This window comes from Bison bison, unplaced genomic scaffold (genome assembly GCF_000754665.1).
Source record: "Bison bison bison isolate TAMUID 2011002044 unplaced genomic scaffold, Bison_UMD1.0 scf7180017864383, whole genome shotgun sequence".
In the NCBI taxonomy this organism is placed as follows: domain Eukaryota; kingdom Metazoa; phylum Chordata; class Mammalia; order Artiodactyla; family Bovidae; genus Bison; species Bison bison.
In genome coordinates this window covers 7060244-7081448 of record NW_011494955.1, presented here as the reverse complement: position 1 = coordinate 7081448, position 21205 = coordinate 7060244, and the positions used below count along the sequence as shown (strand labels likewise).

General features: G+C 44.9%; 1 protein-coding gene across 3 annotated transcripts in view; it reads left to right on the top strand.

The window, feature by feature from the left end:
* The window catches only part of ATF7 (activating transcription factor 7), a 95599-nt gene extending 77204 nt beyond the window's left edge, over positions 1–18395 (top strand). For all 3 annotated transcript variants that reach the window (XM_010857948.1, XM_010857947.1, XM_010857949.1), the window contains exons 6-12: positions 1347–1504; positions 2542–2641; positions 3171–3284; positions 3863–4015; positions 6855–7052; positions 8322–8430; positions 12906–18395. In XM_010857948.1, the coding sequence (XP_010856250.1) occupies positions 1347–1504; positions 2542–2641; positions 3171–3284; positions 3863–4015; positions 6855–7052; positions 8322–8430; positions 12906–13123 (1050 nt within the window). In that variant the 3' untranslated portion in view covers positions 13124–18395. The remainder of the gene's footprint in view (positions 1–1346; positions 1505–2541; positions 2642–3170; positions 3285–3862; positions 4016–6854; positions 7053–8321; positions 8431–12905) is intronic.
* Positions 18396–21205: the final 2810 nt, after the last annotated feature.

Here is a 21205-nt window from a genome sequence, read left to right as displayed (position 1 = left end):
TTAAGTGGAGGAAACCCTTTACCTCTTGAGGGAAGGTATGAATTAGGAAGGAACACAGGAGAATGTTCTGGGGTGCTAAAAATGGGCTTTGTTTTTATTTTACATATGTATTTGTGTTTTATCCTTTAAGTTTATATACTTTATGTATATTGTACTAGATCATATATGTTGTACTACTTCAATTAATAAGTGAAAATGAAAAATCACATAATTCATAAATTGAACATTAAACCATTTAGAAAAAAAAATCTTCCCAAAGGAACATTTTTAAGTGATTCGAAGGAAATATTTATCAGAATTCTTAGTGTTACTTTTTTGAAGCAAACACTTTGTGAGATTTTTTTTATAAATTTATTTAAATAGAGTACACATACAGAAAAGCACATAGATTGTGAGTATACGGCTTACTGAATTTTCAGTCTACAGTGTATATAACCAACACTTTGAAAATATTATCAGAACCTCAGGAGTCTCCTTATGGCCCCTTCCAGTCTCTACTGTGGTTATTATTTAGTATCCACTGTGGATAGAGCATCTGTACCTCATCTTAACCTCTCCAAAACTAGTTTGCTAACATCTCAAAACTATCCCCTCCATAAACACTGCAGCTATCCTCCCCTCCTCCTCTTTCCAGCAGCAGCCAGGTCCTAGAGGCTGCTTAGAGATGTTTTCAGGGCCACTGTGGGCACTGGCAGTCTAAGGTCCTAATGGGTTAACAATGGGAAGCGGTTTGTTTTATCACAATATGGTCATTATTCAGACTTCCGTAGCCCTTTTTTTAAGTGGTCTATGGGAGATACTGGATTGCCTTATTGCCAGTCTTATGCTTGTCTTTTCCCATTAGGGATCAGTGGACACTTGAGCATCAGGTTTAGAATGAAAGTACCTAGATTATGAAAAATTATAATGCTCCTGGGGTTTCCCTTTTGGTCCAGTGGTTAAGACTCCATGCTTCCACTACAGGAGATACAGGTTCAATCCCTGGTCAGGGAACTAAGATCCTACATGCTGCACAGCATGGCCCCAAAACAAACAAAAATTATGTCACTCCTTAGAATTTATATGATACTGTAATGCTTCTACAGAGATTTCAAGTGGTCTTCCAACTGTCATCCCACTCATATTGCCATTATCCCTGGAAGGGAGATAACCAAAGGTCTTAACTCATCATTCCTTCTGAATGGGTTAGTGAGGTGTGGATCCATGATCACCATGGAATCAGGTCACGATTTACCTTAGTAGCCTAAGTGCTCTTTCCAATAAATTTATACTAGATTTTACCAGCTCTGTATTTCCCTATAAGCACCCCTTAAAGCATTTTGTGATCTGTTGGTTCTTCTCCCCAGGATGTTGCCCCAAAGCCTGTTGTGATCTCTACTCCCACGCCTACCATCGTACGCCCGGGCTCCCTGCCTCTCCATTTGGGCTATGATCCACTTCACCCAACCCTTCCTTCCCCAACCTCCGTCATCACACAGGCTCCCCCATCTAACAGGCAACTGGGGTAAGTATAGAGAGCAGGGAGAAGCAGCAAAGCTTAAATCTCTTTGCTCTGTATGAAATTATTTTATAAAATAGAGACTGTTTCTGAATTCTCAAGGAAAACAAGTTACTGAGATTGTGTCTCAAAATGAATTTTTTTCACTCCATAAACAGAATCTTCTTTACCTTTTTGGTAGGCAAGCAAGTATTTATTTGAGTGTGTACTTCCTTAATTTGGAGGTTTAATACTTATTCAGCCTAAAAGAAGAATCCTTTGAACTTTAGGAAGTTCATTATAATGGTTGAGGTCACACAGGGAAGTATATATTTAGTTCTTGGCCTCAATTTTATAGAAGTTTATGGAGGAACTACTGAATGAGGGGCTGAAACCCATTAAGTCATCTTTTTTAAGTCTGGTTGTTCCCCTGAGTCCCAGTTAAGGCTCTTGGTCTTTGCTATCCCTAATTTTGTCTATTTGTCTTCACTCCTAGCGTGGCCCATGCAGATTTCCTAATGGGATGACTTAAGATCCTGTCTCCACGTACCCATGGGTTAAAGAGGCTGTTGTCAGGCTTCAGCCTCTGAAAGCTTATTGTTCTCTAGACCCATTAAGAAAAATACAAAGGAATGGCTTCCTTCTTAGAGTAGAACAAAACATGGAAAGGAACAGGAGTAACTTACTCAGATTTGACTATCATATGACACAGCCTTACAAAACGGCAACTTTGGTAGAAGTAGTCCTTATCTAAGATAGCACAGAATTTATACATGCCAGTGTAGGAATGTTTATTTATTTGTTCTAAACTCAGTAGTTAGCTTCCCACCCACTTGAATTCAGTGATGTTTGCTTAATTTGCAAGGTGTAAAGGTCTTGCCATTTCTCTCCATCTATAAGGTAAGGTAAGTAGCATTCCCTGCTTTATCTGCCATCATGAGGGTGTCAACATTTTACAGTGTTACCATAACTAGAAAAGACTGGGAAATCTGCTATAATTACAGGAGGAAGATCATTGGCAAAAGAGTCTGTATTGTGAGCATTTCACTTTATATCTCCTCTAGGTCTCCCACCGGCTCCCTCCCTCTCGTCATGCATCTTGCTAATGGACAGACCATGCCTGTGCTGCCAGGGCCTCCAGTACAGATGCCTTCTGTTATATCGGTGAGTTCTGTAGTTGGGGCAGCCAACCCTACCAACACACGAACCCCTCCCTTCCACCTGAATGCTCATAAACACACATGAGCCCCAGGGAAACATGGGCTCTGGTCTGTATTAGTTGAGCATGGCGGCCTGCCCATACTTTTCACTAACCTCTGCCAATTCAGCACTATGGAACACTAGACAAAGGCTCATCTGGACCGTTGGCTCCTGGTCTAGGAATTGATCTTGCCAGCCTGCTGATTGGCTTATTTCACTTGGCACTAAGTACCTCACAAATTGTCCACCACTTTCCTCAAGACACAGTCTCAGCCTTTCCCATAGAAACTGTCACAGCACTGAAGGATTAGATCCCCTATCCTGTGGTGCTCCATGAGGGAAGGTATTTCCCAGACTTTCTGCATGCCCCATGGACAGGGTGCATAGAACAGGCCCTAATGTGCCAGCCTCAAAAGCACTTCATTTGGGGAAGTTGTTGCCCCACTAATAGCATTATGTCCCCTTCTGATTTTTCTTCCTTTTCTTGATCCAGCTGGCCAGACCTGTGTCTATGGTGCCCAACATTCCTGGTATCCCTGGCCCACCAGTTAACAGCAGTGGTTCCATTTCTCCCTCTGGCCACCCTATGCCATCAGAAGCCAAGATGGTAAGTACATCCTAACCTGGAGCAATGCTGGCCCCTCTGAAAGAAGTGGTATCTTCTGGGGCTTGCAGAGCTAAAAGACCTACCCAGTTGCCGGGTCTGGAGAAGAATAGACCCTGATTCATGACTCTTATCTCCTCTCTTCCACCTTTAGAGCCTGGTACACAGGCCATGGCAGTGAAAAGAAGCAGCACAGATTGTTTGGATGGAACTCTTGCTGTTTCAGTTCCAGGGTGACAGATGGAGGGTGGATGAGTGGGCAGGAGAGCTGGCCAAGAGGTGAATAACTGCGTAACCAGCCCCTGGCCAGGTTCCAGGGTAGAGCTTTCATCTGGACTCTATCGGTTCAACAACCCCCACCCTCCAACTGTGCCCAGGATGATAATGAGGGAACAGAGTAGGTATTTTAGGGATCATGGGCACTCTTTCTCTCTATATCATTTTCTTTTAATCCCTTTGTTAAGGGAAAATCACTGTGGGAATTTTGTCTGTAAGGCCAGTAATAAAATCTAAGCCCACTTTTCTCACCCTTAATAAAATCTCACCTTTGACAAGCTATTTTTTCTTATCTTTTACCACAGAGACTAAAAGCTACCCTAACCCACCAAGTCTCCTCAATCAATGGTGGTTGTGGAATGGTGGTGGGGACTGCCAGCACCATGGTGACGGCCCGTCCAGAGCAAAGCCAGATCCTCATCCAGCACCCTGACGCCCCATCCCCGGCCCAGCCACAGGTCAGTTAGACCCTTGATGGGGGAACCAGCTTGTCGCTGTTACTCTTTAGGTCATATCTGTTTTTTCAAGGAGCAGGAAAATGAAGGAGGAATGGATTTCAGCCTTCTGGGCTTCGACTTGCACTTTGTTTCTTGTTGACAGTTTGACAGCAAAATGCACTCTGCTTTATCTGTCCTTTTGTTAGACAAATGCAAGCAGATTGGATAACGCAGAACTGCCACAGAGGAGGTCTCAGTTTTTGTTTTCTGCTTTTTTGTTATTTCTACATGTGAGTGCTGTATCTGTAGAACCCTCTAAAATGTGACCAAACCTCATTTCAAGCTACTTTATACAACAAAGTCTCTAGTCTCTCCTATCTTAACCCCCACCAACCCCCCAAAAAACTTAACTGATTATATTTATACAAAAATCAGATACAATATATTATACAATATATTAATAAAATATGATGTCACAGCATTAAGATGGCTCAGTAAACAAACACATACCCTGAAAAACACTTTTTCCTTATCAATTTAATCTTTTTTTATCAGGAGAAATTAAAGTCTTAAAAAAGCCAGAGAGATCTTCTTTAGAAGCCCAATTCTTTTTTTTCAAGGAGGCCTCAGTTTTACTAAGTTTCTTTGGAAACCGAGTAAGCCTTGGTTTCATATTGTCTGTACTGGTTAGGTGACAACAACCTGGTATTAGTTTGTGGAGTTAGGTCTTTGGCCCATCCCCTTTTCCTGATGTCACCACCTGCTTCATCAGTTACCACCACATGTCCTAACATTTAATGACCATATGCTGCCTTAAACCTTGGCCAACAACAAAAGCTTTCATTTGAGTTTTCTTGTTAGAAGCTAAGCCTGCCCACCTTCCTGTAACCCCTTCTGATGCCAGTCCCTTCTAGAAATGGTAAAGCAGCAGCCCCCTTGCCCAAACTGTGCTGCTTCCCCTTGAGGAAATGACATGACTTCGTTTTTAGTTACCACTAATTCCTTTCCTTCTTATTCTTCCCAAGTTTCTCTTGGTCTGTTCTCTTACCTCCATTCCCTGCATGTATTATTAAGTTGCCTATGAGAGAATAGGAATCCATCATTTCCTTTTCCCCATTCTCCCCCTCAATTGCCAGTCTTTACGTGTGCACCAGTGAGCTTAGAACAAAGAGCAAGTTGAAAATCACAAGAGAATCTATGTAAACTTCCCTTAGTACAGTAAGAAGCAGCAACCCCAAGGCCTGTAGCTCATTAAAATGAGTTTGAAATTTCTTCTCCACTTTTTTTCATTTGGGGGAGAGACTATTAATCTGAATAATTAAAATTATCTCTTCATTATCTGTATTACTGGAGACTATGATTCAGTAGGGCCTAAAGTAGAATAAGATTCTGTTTTCTTATGAGTTTATGTTTATCCTCATGCAACTGATTTGAGCTCTGGCATTTGGAAACTACCAATATAGATGTTCTCTAATAGCAACAGATTCGGGAAGAATTAATTTTTGGCATTGTTTTACATTACATAGTTTCTTTTATACAGATGGCTAACCTTTCTATATTTTAATTTTGGCCATTATTATAAGATTGGTCTATCTTCTTTGAGTACATACCAGCTAACAGAAAAGGAGGATGATTCAAAAGTGCTTTAGAAACAAGAGACATCAGCCTAAAGTTTAAAAACAAAAGATAAAGTCTTTCCTATTGGTCCGGTAGTTAAGAATACACCTTGAAATGCAAGGGATACCAATTTGATCCCTGGTCTGGGAAGATCCCACATGCCATGGGTCAGCTGAGCTCGTGCACCACAACCAGTGAAGCCCGAGTGCCCTAGGACCCATGCTCCACAGCAAGAGAAGCCACCGTAATGAGAAGGCCTCACGAAGCAACTGGAGAGTAGACCCCACTTAGCGCAACTAGAGAAAGCCCACGCGCAGCAATGAAGACCCAGCACAGCCGAAAATAAGTATTTTTTTTAAAAAGATGGTCTCGGGGACTTCCCTGGTGGTCCAGTGGTTAAGACATCACCTTCCAATGCAAGGAGTACAGGTTTGATCCCTGGTCTGGAAGCTAAGTTCCACATGCCTCGAGACCAAAGACACATTAAAAAAAAAAAAAAGCTAAGTCGAATAAGTTCAATAAAAACTTTAAAAAATAAAAAAAGATGGTCTTAAATCACCAATTTGTAACGGGATTTAAAAATGTTTTTCTCTTTAAAAACAGAACAAACAAAGCAGGAAACAGGGCCATTGTTGAGGATGACTAATAACTGATTATAAATAAAAAGAGTATACTAGGGGTTCCCTGGTGGCCTAATGGCTAAGATTCCAGGCTTTCACTGCCACGGCCCAGGTTTAGTCCCTGGTCAGGGAACTGAGATCCCTCAAGCCTCGTGGTACAGCAAAAAAAAGAATATGCTAATTCATATATCTCCATGATAGCTCATATCTCACTGATGGTAAAATCTCTTCTCCTTTTCTGAAACTTACAGCATGCAGTTGTTTTGTCTGTATTGCTTGGCCAAGTCAGTAATTCTCCAATTTTTTATTCCACAGTCTCCCTGAAAGTTCCCCTGACACTTCTCCTGATTATAATTTCCCTGCCCACCATATTCACTGTTAAGAAACAAAAAATGATCCTAGTTTCATTTTTGTCTGTCTGTCTCAGAAACAATCAGTTTCCAACTGAACTATAGTTTGTCCAAGTATGGAACTGAGAAGACTGAAAGGAAACAGGAGGCAGAATGAGGAACTACTGCAAAAGAGAAGCTAAGGGACAGAGTGAGGAGACTTGCTATGGTGACAGAGGCTGGTAGATCCTTTAAGCAGATCTTCAAGTAACTCCTCTTCCTTCTGGGCAACAGGTCTCACCAGCCCAACCCACTCCTAGTACTGGAGGTCGACGTAGGCGCACGGTTGATGAAGATCCAGATGAGCGGCGACAGCGCTTTCTGGAGCGCAACCGGGCTGCAGCCTCCCGCTGCCGTCAAAAGCGGAAGCTGTGGGTGTCCTCCCTAGAGAAGAAGGCTGAGGAACTCACTTCTCAGAACATTCAGCTGAGTGTGAGTGGGTCCTGGGTGCTTATTAGGATTGTTGAATCTGGAAAGTGATGTTGAATCATGAGAAAGTGGGACAATATAGTAGAAGATGATAATTCTTTAAATTAAGATGGATTCAGAACATATGCCAGGAAGAATACAGAACGAATGTCTTAACAGTCAGACTTGAAATCTCTTCCCTGGGGACTGGAAAGGACACTCACCATCTAATCCCAAATCAGCTACAGAATGAGTCATCCATAGACCCTTTTGGATGAAGGAAAATAAATGAAGTGCCCCAGGGTGCTCTCTTAAATCATCAGTAAAATCTGACTGGTAGTGGAACACCTAGAGGGAAAGTATTTGTCCAGATAATGCAGCTTAATAAAATAAAGAAAGAAAGAAGGCCTCTCTGACCTTCTGAGATGGCCTAACTCTGTCTATGAAGTGTGTTTCTTCCCCGAATGAGCTTTCTTTCACTTAAGAAAAAAACCACACAAGTACAAATAGAACAGTTATAATCCAGACATTTTCTTGAATATCATTCCCTTCTTCTGATTTTTTAAAAATACTCAGTTACAAAGGTAATATATTTATATAACATATATGTAGTATATACATACATACACACACAGAAGTATAGATTAAAAATAAAGTCTCTCTTCAGTATGTCTTTCCCAGTCTCATTCTATTCCTTGTAGATAAGTTTGTACCTACCAGATCTATATATATTTCTAATATTTTTTCATTTTTTAGCTTTTGTTGGGGAGCCATAGAGGGACTATATATCTGTTTTAACATGAAACAGTTATCTTCTTGAGATCTAGTCATGTATACAGAGAACCTACCTCATTTTTTTCAATAGCTGTACAATGTAGCATTCTATAGTTTGGTTATAAGATTCAGATATTTATAATGTTTTTAATTTTTTGCCAGAACAGCAGTGCTGCAGTGTACATTGTATGCGGTTGAGTAAATAGCTCTGTTAAATAGATTCCTAGAAGTAGGCTTTACTAGTCAAAGGACATATGTATTATTAATTTTTGTACAATCATATTTACCCTACAAAGGAATAAGTTTTCTGTGTAAAATTCCTACTATCATTGAAAGCAGCTTCTGTCACTGAATTTGTGGCCATGTTGGCCCTGGGCTGTCTGAAGCCTTGCTGGATCTTTTCTAGATTCGAAGGAGAAAATCCAGGCAGCCTTCTGTCCTCACTCTGAGGATAGTCACTGGGGCTTCAAGAGTGGAGCATGCATTTTCTTCATATTCTTTTCTTACCTTTCTCCTCAGAATGAAGTCACATTACTACGCAATGAGGTGGCTCAGTTGAAACAGCTACTGTTAGCTCATAAAGACTGCCCAGTCACAGCACTACAGAAAAAGACTCAAGGCTATTTAGGTGAGTGGCTCACAACCTAAGCAACGTCAGTCAGTCAGTAAACTGCATGTAATGAGTGTCTCAACTGTTTATAATTTTATAACCCCATTCTGAATGTTCTGGGGGGCCCAGACAGATGAGTGAGCAGCCTTTGTGGAACAACCAGTCCTGCCAAAAAAAATTTTTGAGAACAGTGTAGTTATCCTAATTAACTATCCTTTTGGAGATAAAGGGTAGCAATATATATTGGGTACCTGTTTTGTATGAGGCACTGAACCATCTTCCCAGTTCTCTCATGAAATAGATATTACTTCCATTTCTACTCACTCATATTAGTCTCGTACCTGAAGTTACACCGCTGGTGAAGTGGCAGACCCAGGATTCACATCCAGCTCTTCCTTATTCCAAAGCCACCATCTTAGTCTAAAGAGGATATAACAGCAGATGATACCTTGGGGTTTGTCAAGCATTGAGATTTGGTGATATGTTTTATCTTTCTAATGACAGGATAATGTTGGTTTCTTCTTGTAATCTGTGAACGCATAATATAGGGCTAGGAAGAGCTGGTCACAGTCATGCTCAGGATAAGCGCAATCCTGAAATTAAAATTACTGTGAATAATTTGTTTATGGACAGTAAAAACTAATCATTTCCCTTTACAAATTAAATTCATAGAAATGTTGGCTATCAAATTTTGATATATTAAATTATTTTTCCACTCTCTTTATCATTTCAAAGATATGTTCCCATAAAAAGAGAGTGACCACATCACCAATTTTAAACATCTCTATTTACATTTAATTTAAATAAAAACTCATTGGAAAAGACCCTGATGCTGGAAAAGATTGAGGGCAAGAGGAGAAGGGTGTGACAGAGAATGAGGTGGTTGGGTGGCATCACCAACTCAATGAACATGAGTTTGAGCAAACTCTGGGAGATCGTGAAGGACAAGGAAGCCTGGCGTGCTGCAGTTCATGGGGTCACAAAGAGTCAGACACGACTTAGTGAATGAACAACAATTTTAATTTTAATGTGTACTTCAGAGTACATTCATTCATCCAGCAGATATTGATTGAACCTGTCCTAGGCACTGTTTTACATGCTGAGGGCGTAATATGGAACCAAATAGATTAAAGTCCCTGCCCGTAAGGGGATTATATTTTAGTGGGTGAGACAGACAATAAACGAGATAAATAGGTACAATATATATTATGTCAGATAAGAGTAAGTGCTTAGAAGAAAAAAAACAAAACAGGGAAGACGAACATGAAATGTTAGCAGCAGGGTTGAAATTTTAGATGAGGTGTTTTTTGACTTTTAAGGAATTGAGAGAGCTAGCCACACATTAATATGGGAGAAAAGTACTGCAAGCAAGAGCAGCAACAAATGCAAAGACCCAAAGTGGGAGCATGTCTCACACATTCTAGAATCATCAGGGAGGCTAGTGTGGCCAGACTGGAGAGAATGGGGACTAGAGAGTATTTGGAGATGAGGCAGGAGGAGCAACGGGAGCATTTTTCTGGAGGACCTCATCGGTCATAGAGAGGACTTCAGGTTTCGCTCTGCTTTGGGGACCCACTAGAGGGTTTTCAGCACAATAGCAACGTGACTGATCTGACTTAGTTTGAACAGGGTCACTCTGTAGAGAATGAGGAATGAACGGGCAGAAGCAGGCAGTCTGCTTAAGAGACTGTCACAGTTATGAGCAAAAGAGGATGGAGCCTTGTACCGGTTGGTGGTAGTGAAAGTGGTGAGAAGGGATATAATTCAGGATAGATTTTGAAGTTAGAGTAACAAGGTTTGATGATGGCTAGATGGGACAGTATATGTGAGGAAAAAGAAGAATCAAAAATTGCACCCCCCCAAAAAAATTGCATCAAATTGTTTGGCCTGAGCACCTTACAGGAACAGAGTTGCCATTGACTGAGATGGGGCAAGTGTAGGAACAAGTGGACTCGCTGGTGTATTAGGAGCTCAGATTTGGAAGCCTCTTAGGCTTGCAGGTGGTGCTGTCAACCAGGCAGTTGTATGGGTCTGCAATTCCAAGGAAAAGCTGAAGGTACAACTTTGGCCGTCAGCAGAAGATGGTTAGTTTTTAAAGCCATGAAACTGGATGAGATGCTATTGTCAAGACAGAGTCATAGGTAGAAAAAGAGAAGTTCCGAGGCTGAGCCCTGGGTACTCCAACATTTAGAGGGCAGGGAGACGAGAAGGGACCCATGAGAGACACTGAGAATGAGCAGCCAAACAGGTAGGAGGAAAACCAGCTGAGTTAGCTGGGTGTGGTGTTCTGTAAGCCAAGATAAGAAAGTATTTCAGGGAGTTTAGTGATTAGCTATTTCAAATCCTTTTGATGAGCTAAGGAAGACAAGGACTGAGCATTTATCAGTATGAAGTCTATATACAGTAGGGTTTCTATTCAGTCCCTATAAGAACTCTGACAGGTAGTTAGTCTTTGAAATCACTTGTTACAGCGAAGATATATTTAGTTCCTACTGGGTGGTGTGGACATTGCAGTGAGTGCCTGACACAAGACCAGCGAGACGCTGTCCTATCTTTGAGAGACTCATAGGTAAGGTAAGCACAAATGTGCCGAAGAGCCCCTAGACTGGGGACTCCTGAGGACAGGAAGCCTGTTTATTCTTTGTATACCCCAGTGCCTGGCACACAGCCAATACCTGGTAAATCTTCAGTGAATAAATGAAGCATGCTCTGAAAGCACAGACAATGAAATAGTTAAATTTCCTGAGCATAACAAAAAGAAGGCTTCACAGAGGAGGTAATATTTAAGTTGTGAAAGAAGACACAGGCATTTATCAGGAGGTCAAAAATACAACCAACTGTTGGAATTTGCCCTTACTCTACACATCTCTGTTTAAAGAGCCAGAGAGGCTATCCAATGTTTAATGAAACTCCCTGAATGTTGAGCAGCATGTAGATATCTTGAGCCAGAGAGGCTATCCAATGTTTAATGAAACTCCCTGAATGTTGAGCAGCATGTGGATATCTTTGTATGCACCTCAGACACTTGTTTAGTAGTAAAATGTTACTGTCACTTTACATGGAGTGGTATAACTCAGAGTAAATGTGTTAAATCACTAATGCCTAGCTAGTTGACAATCAGGAGGGTCTGACAGACCTCATGTAGTTGGTTGTGTTAACAGCCTTGGCCAAGGACTGGTCATTCATAACATGATTTGAGTGTAGAAACACTGGACTGGAAGAAACACAAGCTGGAATCAAGATTGCCGGGAGAAATATCGATAACCTCAGGTATGCAGATGACACCACCCTTATGGCAGAAAGTGAAGAGGAACTAAAAAGCCTCTTGATGAAAGTGAAAGAGGAGAGTGAAAAAGTTGGCTTAAAGCTCAACATTCAGAAAACAAAGATCATGGCATCCGGTCCCATCACTTCATGGGAAGTAGATGGGGAAACAGTGGAAACAGTGTCAGACTTTATTTTTGGGGGCTCCAAAATCACTGCAGATGGTGACTGCAGCCATGAAATTAAAAGACTCTTACTCCTTGAAAGGAAAGTTATGACCAACCTAGATAGCCTATTCAAAAGCAGAGACATTACTTTGCTAACAAAGGTCCGTCTAGTCAAGGCTATGGCTTTTCCTGTGGTCATGTATGGATGTGAGAGTTGGACTGTGAAGAAGGCTGAGCGCCGAAGAATTGATGCTTCTGAACTGTGGTGTTGGAGAAGACTCTTGAGAGCCCCTTGGACTGCAAGGAGATCCAACCAGTCCATTCTGAAGGAGATCAGCCCTGGGATTTCTTTGGAAGGAGTGATGCTGAAGCTGAAACTCCAGTACTTTGGCCACCTCATGCAAAGAGTTGACTCATTGGAAAAGACTCTGATGCTGGGAGGGATTGGGGGCAGGAGGAGAAGGGGACGACAGAGGATGAGATGGCTGGATGGCATCACCAACTCAATGGACGTGAGTCTGAGTGAACTCTGGGAGTTGGTGATGGACAGGGAGGCCTGGCGTGCTGTGATTCATGGGGTCGCAGAGAGTCGGACACGACTGAGCGACTGAACTGAACTGATCCTTAGTGCAACTCCATGCTAAAGGAATATTAAAAGTAATAGAATGATTGCAGTGTTGTGAGCATTAATGAGAGGATAGCTTAAAAAGAGAGATTTATTTTAAATCACCTTTAAAGACATGAATAAGAGGAAGAGTGTTCCAATGGGTTAATGAACTATGCAGAGACCAAGAAGCCAGGTAGTGTAATTAACATGTTGGGGATTTGCTTTATTGGGATGAATAGGTGAATTTTGGCCTAGCTTACTTCCCTTCTCACAACTAGTGGTTTCCTAGCCCATTTGTGCCTTAGAAGCCAAGATTCTGGGAAGTTTCTCCCACTAAAAATATGGGCTTCGTTTTCCTTTGGGGCCCTTTAGAATTTCAGGGAAAGGTAGTTCTGCCTACGTCCACATTCTGTTTCCTAACCACTTGCTCTGTTTTTTGCCCTGCTTCCTTTCAGAAAGCCCCAAGGAAAGCTCAGAGCCAACGGGTTCACCAGCCCCTGTGATTCAACACAGCTCAGCAACAGCCCCGAGCAACGGCCTCAGTGTTCGCTCTGCAGCCGAAGCTGTGGCCACCTCAGTGCTCACTCAAATGGCCAGCCAAAGGACAGAACTGGGCATGCCCATACAGTCGCATGTGATCATGACCCCACAGTCTCAGTCTGCGGGCAGATGATGCCTCCCCTGGTGGAGGGGTCCCCAGCCAGAGCTCGCCCACCCGAGAGTCAAGAGAGACGTCATCTTATGCTCTCCCGTCTGCCTTGGACACGGCAATATGGGGGAGGGAATTGCGTGTTGTGAGTAATGGTCAGATGTGGGGCTTTTCTCACACAGTCATGTACGTTGACACCTGTACTAGGAGCCTCCCAGCCCCAGAGCCACATAGATCATTCCCCAAGAGGGAAGTTTCTGATGTACCCACAGCCAGAGGCCTTTATGGATGGTCTGAACAATCACCCTGCCCATGCACGTGTACCTGTCTCTTAACACTAACGCTTGCACTTCTGGGATTCAGTTTCTCAGTTGCCTCTCTTCCCACCCAGCCATGGATGATACCTTCTTGATCCTTAGCAGCATGCCACTTCCTGCTCGGTAGAGGGAGGCTAGAGTTGACAGCACATCACTGCTGCCCCGTCCCTAGCCACCCCGTGGACTCAGGACTTCATCTCCCAGGAGCTGCTTATTGGTCCCATTTTCCCCTTCATAAATTCTAGTTAAAACATTGACTTACGGAGAATGTAAGGTTACCTCTAATGTATGAATTAGCAGTATTTCCCAGCTCTTCCATAAACTTTAGCCCTTCTCCCTACCAGCCACCAAAAACAAAAAGAAATGAAATCTTAAAAGTTCTAGTACTTTCTCATTTATTTCAGAGCTATTTGGGTACCTCATTTTTTCTCTTGAGTTTTCCCAGTCTGGTGGTGAAGTCTTTTCCACCTCCCACTAAGCCTTAGCACCTTCATCTTATGGCCTTATTAGATACCGCTCAGTAGTGAAAAGAGAAAACACCCAGGATCTGACTGGCTGATTCCCTCCCCACCCCTGCTCTATCCTCCAGGACAGACAGGAACAATGTGGTTTTAAAGCTTGTTCCATCAGTTTACTGGATTGATTATGTTTTACAACAGTATATCAGCCAAAGCGTACATACTCCTTTTGGTCATCTTTACACTCCTGTGTCTCTGTCTCTTCATCCCCCTGCCTGTATCCCTGCCTCTGTCTCTCTTCTGTAATTGGTTCTGATGCAGCCCTCTGGAGGCTGTCATGTGGGGGACTTTTGTGCTCCCTCACTCCCCTCACCCCCATCTCTCAGCCTCACATGCCTGTCGTCTTTTATGAGCAAGGGTCTTATATGCACGAACGAGCCTCACTGATCTACCTTCTTTCTCGCGCGCCACTCCAAGCCTGGCCTCTAGGTCTCCTGGTTCTGTAGTGTTTCTTTCGCTCTTTTCTGCTCTCTGCCCCCGGGATGTGATGCTTCTCTGTAGTCTAAGCCCCAGGACTCAGGCATCCTAGCCAAGGTCCGGAGTGGGTTTTCTTGAGTATGAGATAGGTTGGAAGGAGGCGCGGGAAGGGGAGGTGGAATACTGATGTCCACCAAAGAGCCCTGTTTGTTGAAAGGTCCAACCTGCTGGGAAATTAGTGACTATTGCTCTCAGCCATTCTTACTTTGAAAAGTTGGGTTGCAGGGGGCACATTTTTATCCTTCTTGCCCCTCTTTCTTCCCCATTAAGACTTCTCGTCTTCCTTTGGCTCTGAACTATGCAATTTCTACCAAGGCCATAGGAAGCAGTCCAAAGCCAGAGGCCTGTGGATAGATAGGTCAGCTTTAATAGCCCTTCAGTATGAATCCCTTCCAATTGTCCCAGAGCCACTTTCTGCCATCTGCCCATGCCAGTAATGTCCCTTTCTCTCTGTCTCTCTCTCTCTTTCCTACTTCCATCTTATACATGCATACAGAGTAACTGCCAGCTTCCTTTCTTATCTTCCAAAATTGGCTGTCAGAGAGCAATGAGGAAATGGTCTAAACTGCAAGATCCCTGTCTCCTCAGACTGATAAACTGGTGAGCCAGCCAGATGACATGTTTACTGCATTTGTTTTTAATTTCCCCTCCTGTGTTCAGAGCTGGTGCTGAAGAAGCCACACCTGGTGAAGAAAGAGGAGAGAGAAACATGGTTTTCTCATCCTCCCCCACCTAGGACCCAACAGGAACAGCCCCTGTGGTGACTCAGACTAGCAAACGGCACAACAGATGGTCAGGATACAGGTGACCACCTCCAGGGACTCTGCTTGCCTTTAAAACTTCACAGCCATACTTATGCTCAGGACATTTCCTGTAGATGGTTGCTCTCTGGGATTTTCTCCTGCCTTAGCTGTGTTTCATTTTTTTGTTACCTTGATTTCCCGCTAGTAGCCTTGCCCTAAAGCTTGACTGCGTTTATGGCTCCTAAGGAGCCTTCATAAGGCCCTTGGCTAATTTTCTTCCCGCTTTAGTCAAGTGTCTTCAAGTTAAGGATCAGGCTGGCACTGCACATGTGTGCTGCCTCACTGCCTGACCTTGAGGGAAGTTGGAGTCCTTGCTGGTCTTCCCTGGGTAGGAAGTCTAATTTATGGAGCGGATCTTAATTTCTTAGTCCCCATGTCTAAGTAAGTCCTTATTTCATTCTCGTCAGTGGGAAGTTAGTCCTGGGGACCTGAGAGGCATGGGCAGAACCTTAGTGGAGCAGCAGTGAGCTGCGGAAGGGACGCGACAGGACCGCCCCCACCCGTGCAGCCCTCTTGTTGGTTTTCGGTCTCACTGAGAAAGCAGAGCAATTGCTAGAGCTGAAGCCCCTCCTGTAGTCAAGGAGAATGACACTTACCTTGTGACTGCAGCCAGCTGTGTGGCCGCTCACCCCGCTCCTTGCCTTCCAGACCCATCTGAACCAGAACAAACATCATGGAGGGTGTCACTTACTCCTTCTGAAGGACCATGGCCTTTCTATGGGCCTAAGGGAGGACACATTCTGAAAGCGGCTGGGAATGGGCTTCCCTGGTGGCTCAGATGGTAAAGAATCTGCTTGCAATGCAGGAGACCCAATTTCCATCCCTGGGCCAAGAAGATCCCCTGGAGAAGGGAATGACTACCCATTCCAGTATTCTTGCCTGGAAACTTCCATGGGCAGAGGAGCCTGGCAGGTTGTAGTCCGTGGGGTTGTAAACAGTTGGACACAACTGAGCCACTAACACTTTCACTTCTAAGGGAAGACAGTTTCTGAAAGGGGAAGAGTGATGCCTTGGGACTTTCCTAAGTGAACACAGGACTCAGTCCTCCCACTCACCCCAAGGACACAGCTGCTAGAGATGCAAGGCCATAGAGGAGGGGCCAGAACCACGTCTTCTGGTTCACAGACTTTCAGCCACGTCGTCTTAAAGCTTGTTTAGAGTTGAAAAGTCTGAGAAGGCCTCCCACTCTATTAGGAAGGACTAGGAGGAGTAGGACCTCCTTTGCTTCATTTTTCCCTGTTGGTTGTATGTCCCAAATCTGGCTTCCTTTGGCCTCTGGTCTCCTCCTTGGCCCTGAGCCCTAGACTCTACACTCTTGGTGGCAGTAAGGAGGAGATGGCCTAACTGAACTGCATTTTGCTGCCTTCCCTATGCCTGTTCTGTTGTTCAGTTCCTTTCCTGATTTACTGCCCTCCAGCACCACCCATCCTGGTAGACAGGGTGCTTAACCATAACAACGCCCCAACTGCAGCCTGAACCACAAGCAGACACCAAAGTATTCCTCCCCTGTTCGCTCACACTGAGAGGCTCCTTGAAAGGTGCTAGCCCTGAGACAGCTCTTCCCCACAAAGATCCCATTTCTTTCCTAACTTCCTTCCCATCCCGAAATCATTATTTTTCAGTAATATTATACATTGTATACACAGGAAGGAAATGTACTCTTTTTTTTTAATGTCATAACCAGTCTTTAGAATCCAGTCCTTCTAGCTGTATATCACATATGCCTTTGTTGATACGCTCTTTCTGCTTTCTTTAGACTTTTTTTTGACAGGGGTGGAGGGAAGAGCAGGACAGGTGAGGATCCTAAGGCAAATTAAAGGATCCTGCCCCGCAGTCCTACTTCAGCCTCCCACAACCCTAATCATTCCCTTGATCGTAGAGAACTGATTTCTCTGTTTCTGCATGCATGCATGCAGGCGCACACAGGCCTAAATGCCACACTCCAGGGCGGTGACCCGGCAGGAATGAGCAGAGATGGTTGCTGGCCAGCATTCCCACCCTCCAGAGCCGTTCATTCGTTTCTGTTTGGGGTAAAGTTCTTCCCCAGAATGAGAAGGGGCTGGGGAGTGTAGGGCAGCTTAGGGCAGCTTCCGTCCTTGGCAGATGCAGGTTTGTATCACAGAGTTTCTCTTTTTAATGGGGGCTGGTAGCCTAGAGCTGTCTCATCAGCATTAACCTCTGGTGAGTGCCATTTTAGCTGTAAGAAGTGGCTATGAGCACTAGTTTCACTGACTTTCCCTTAGGGCAGTGGTTCTCAGAATGTGGTCCGGGACCAGCAGGACCATCGTCTGAGAACTTGTTAGACATGCACGCTCGGGCCCCATTCCAGACATACTGAATCAGAAATTCTGGGGATGGGCTCTGATAAGCACTCAGAGCCATTCTCAGACACACTGAGGTTTGAGAACCATTGCCTTAGGGGCGAGCTGGGAAATCCTTGTAGGGTGTCCCATCCTCTGCCGTAGCACTAACATTTTTCCATTTTGTCCAGTCCCTCCCTCCACTGCCATTAAAACAATAACAACATCACTCATCTCAAAACCTAGATTTGTCTTCCTCTACTTACCCCCAAAACCTGTCCTGCGTGGATCCGGACAGGAGTTGGCCCATACCCCCTCGCAAACGGATTACTCCATGTTCTTTGTTACAGGAAGGACCAGCTGTCCTGTTCTCCCACCCACCCCACCCCCTAACACACCTTTCAGGCAGGGAGATGAGCCTCCAGCCCCAGCAGTGGAAGCCATAGTCTCCTGACATAGTATCTGTTGAAAAGAAAGCTGTGTGTATCTATGGTTCTATCTCTGTTCATCTGTATATCTTTGACATGTAGCAACACCTCTCCATGTCATTAAGGAACTTGACTCTGGGTCTGGGTTTCCCCGGGCCCCAGTGGTGGACTTTGACAGGCAGGAGGATGCAGTGCTACAGGCTGTTTTGTTACAAAACTGTCTTCCTTTCTCCCCCCACCCACTTCAGCATGATCCCTGTGAGCAGGTTCTCACAGTCTCCTTGGGACGGGGCTGAGGCGGAGGCTTCGCTCTATTCTCCCTTCCCGTCCCTCCTCCTCTCCCCTCGCCACATAGCAGTCACCCCAGCCATGCCTTCTCCCTCTCCCAGCCTTGCCCTGACGTATATTGTGCCTTATTTATGCTGCAAATATAACATTAAACTATGAAGAGAACCACTGTCCTGTCTGATGCTTCAATCTACAAGTCCCATTCTTTCTGGGAACTCATTGGGCTCTCATGCCTGTGATCTTCACTCTCCCAATTCTTAGGACAGAAAGAACTGGCATTCTTATCCCTCCTTTTTATGCAGGGGAAGACACAGCCTAGAGGAGGTGGGTGGTTTGTAGGAATTACATAACACACCAGAAGGCTCAGCTCTGCCCTGGGGACAAGGGTCCTCGGCATCATGGGAGCCCGCCTAGAAAGAACTCGGAGATCAGACGATGTTGGAAGGCAGGTGAAGTGGCCTCTTAGCCTTTCAGCATTTTGTCCCCACTTCCCCACAATTAGAGAATAATAAGCCCTACCCTCAAGAAGCTAGGAGTACACGAAGACTTAGAGAAGCATTCTGTGAGTCTATGGGTGTGGGAAGAAGAGAATCTAGAAATGAGAGGTGGAGTTTCTTTAGAAGCAGATAAGGTAGTTCACAAGAAAAACAGGTAGTGCTCAGGAACTGTGAGGCGGTGTGGGCAGGCACTACCAATGTCTTGTATCTCTATTTCTTGATACCACAAATGAGGAGGGTGAGCAGGCTGAAGAAGCCGACTAGGAGATAGCCAGCTGCCTCCAGGGGAGTGTCCAGGAGGAGAGGTGATTTACATGCAGTTCATGGCTGATGTTTGGTGCAACTTAAACAAACAGAGAGCTCCAGTCTGCGGGAGAGCAGGAAGGCAGGGTGGTCCTCACTGTGGTCGAGAGCACGAGAATCCAGCGAATGGCAAAGGGAGTTGCTGAAGGCCAAATACCAAAGCCGAGACAGAAGCTTTGGAGGCTGAGATGAAACTGAGAGCAGGACAGTTTGCCAAGGTAGAAGAACTAACCCATTCTAACTTCTCGCCGAAGGAGAGGCCCATCACCTCCATCCGGGACACAGGAAGCAGCTAGAACAGCTCCTTTCTGAATCAGCCTCAGCTCAGATCCATCTGTAAGTGATCAGAGAAATAACAGGATAAACGTGTTCGGTGAGCCCGCTCCGTGCTTGGTGGAGTGCTAGATGCTTGGCATTCATTAAGTTACCGTTCACAAGCGCTCTGGATAACGAGTACTTGCCTCCTGTCACGGATGATGAGGTATAGGTTGAGACCCTTGACCAAGGCACACAGTGAAGTGTTAACAGCTGCATTAAAACCTTTCGACCCGGGAGCTGCTCTGCAGCGTGCCACCCGCCTCATACCCTGCTCCTCTGAACTTTGTCGGATAAGAACGGACAAGGACCTCAGTATGGTGCACGATCCATTTCCCATGGAAAACCATCTACCCGTGGACATGACACTTCCTTTTAAGAAGTGGTGAAACTATAAGACGTGATGACGATGAAGGTCAGGTTCTGTGCTTCGCACCATCCAGGAGACAAACCTCACAGAAAGGCGCACCCTAACTGAGGTTGCACGGATAGAAACGAGTATCTAGGCCACCCAGATCAAAACCTGCTCTCATCTACCTTTCCAAAGTGTGAGTTGGTTTCTAGATGCCTCACTTTAAAGGAAGTGAATGCTTCCCAACTCTACAGAGTGGAAGAATCACAATCTGTCTTCGAACACGGGAAAGGCTTGTAATGTGAGATGACAGGTCCGCTCAGAGTGGGGCAAACCAGAACCCCTGGTGGAGGCCACAAGATGAAAGCCAACTCCTTGCAAGGATGATTCTGTCTGGACTGCTCAGGAAATGGTAAATTCCCTGGGACCCGGATGTGCAAAGACAATCACAGCTAGTGTTTTAAGGACCCCTCCTCTATGCCAGGGTTACCAAAAGCGTCTCAAATAATGTTCCCCTTTGAAAGTGCTTCCTTTTAATGCTGCCATGTTTTAAGTGAAGAAACTTCACTTACAAAGAGCTAAGCATCTCGCCCAAAGCTGATTCATAGGCACTTTATATCATGAGACCTCTCTGGCATCAGCTAAAGAACCACACTGGCGGGAGTTCTGAGGAAGGACTAGGATCAGAAGGGAATACTTCCTGAGAGGCGGTGACTGATTTTTCCTAAGGGGGATTCTAGGTACCTGCCCCAATCAGTCAGAGGCAGAGCCAGGAAGAGGCTGGACCGACTAGAGGGAGGTGGACAAAAACAACAATCTAACCCCAGGATCCTGCCCCTGCCTTTCTGGGACTCTGACGTCAGGGCCTTGGGACCTCGCCTTCAGCGAACTCTACTCCAGAGAGAAAATGGCCAAGCCGACCGTGCACAGCCGTGGCCGCAGGGTGGCAGCAGTGCTTCGGCTGCAGAGCGCTGCTCCGTACTCTGAAGTGGGGCTGGTCCAGAGCAGTGCTGGTGAAGATGGGGTCTGTCTCCAAACATCTGATGCAATCTCCACTTTCTGGGGGGCTCTGAGACTGCTTTTGTCTCCTGTACCTCACTTTTCTCTCCACAGGCACATCTCAGAGTAGTGACTCCATTTTTAACCCTCCAAGAGGCAGGTCCACGTGGGTGTAAATGGGCCAGGAGGCCCTGCCTGCAGCCTCCCAAGTCCCCGGACGGGATCACCCTGGCTCTTTCCTCCTTCCTTTCCAGAACATGATGCCTAGCCTGACAGGGCTTTCTGTGTGTTTTATTTTACAAGCTAGCAAGGAGAGGAGGTGATCCATGGGAGCTCTCCAACCTGTTGAGGGATTGGGAGTTCTTGAAGGCCCCCCAGGGCTCTGACAAAGCATCTGCAATTAATGATGCTTCTTGAGCTCTGGAGACAGGATTTATGCATCTAATAAAGTCTGTAACTCTAAGCTTAGGGGCTGGGGCCGGAGGCTGAGAGCAGGAAGTCCCACAGGG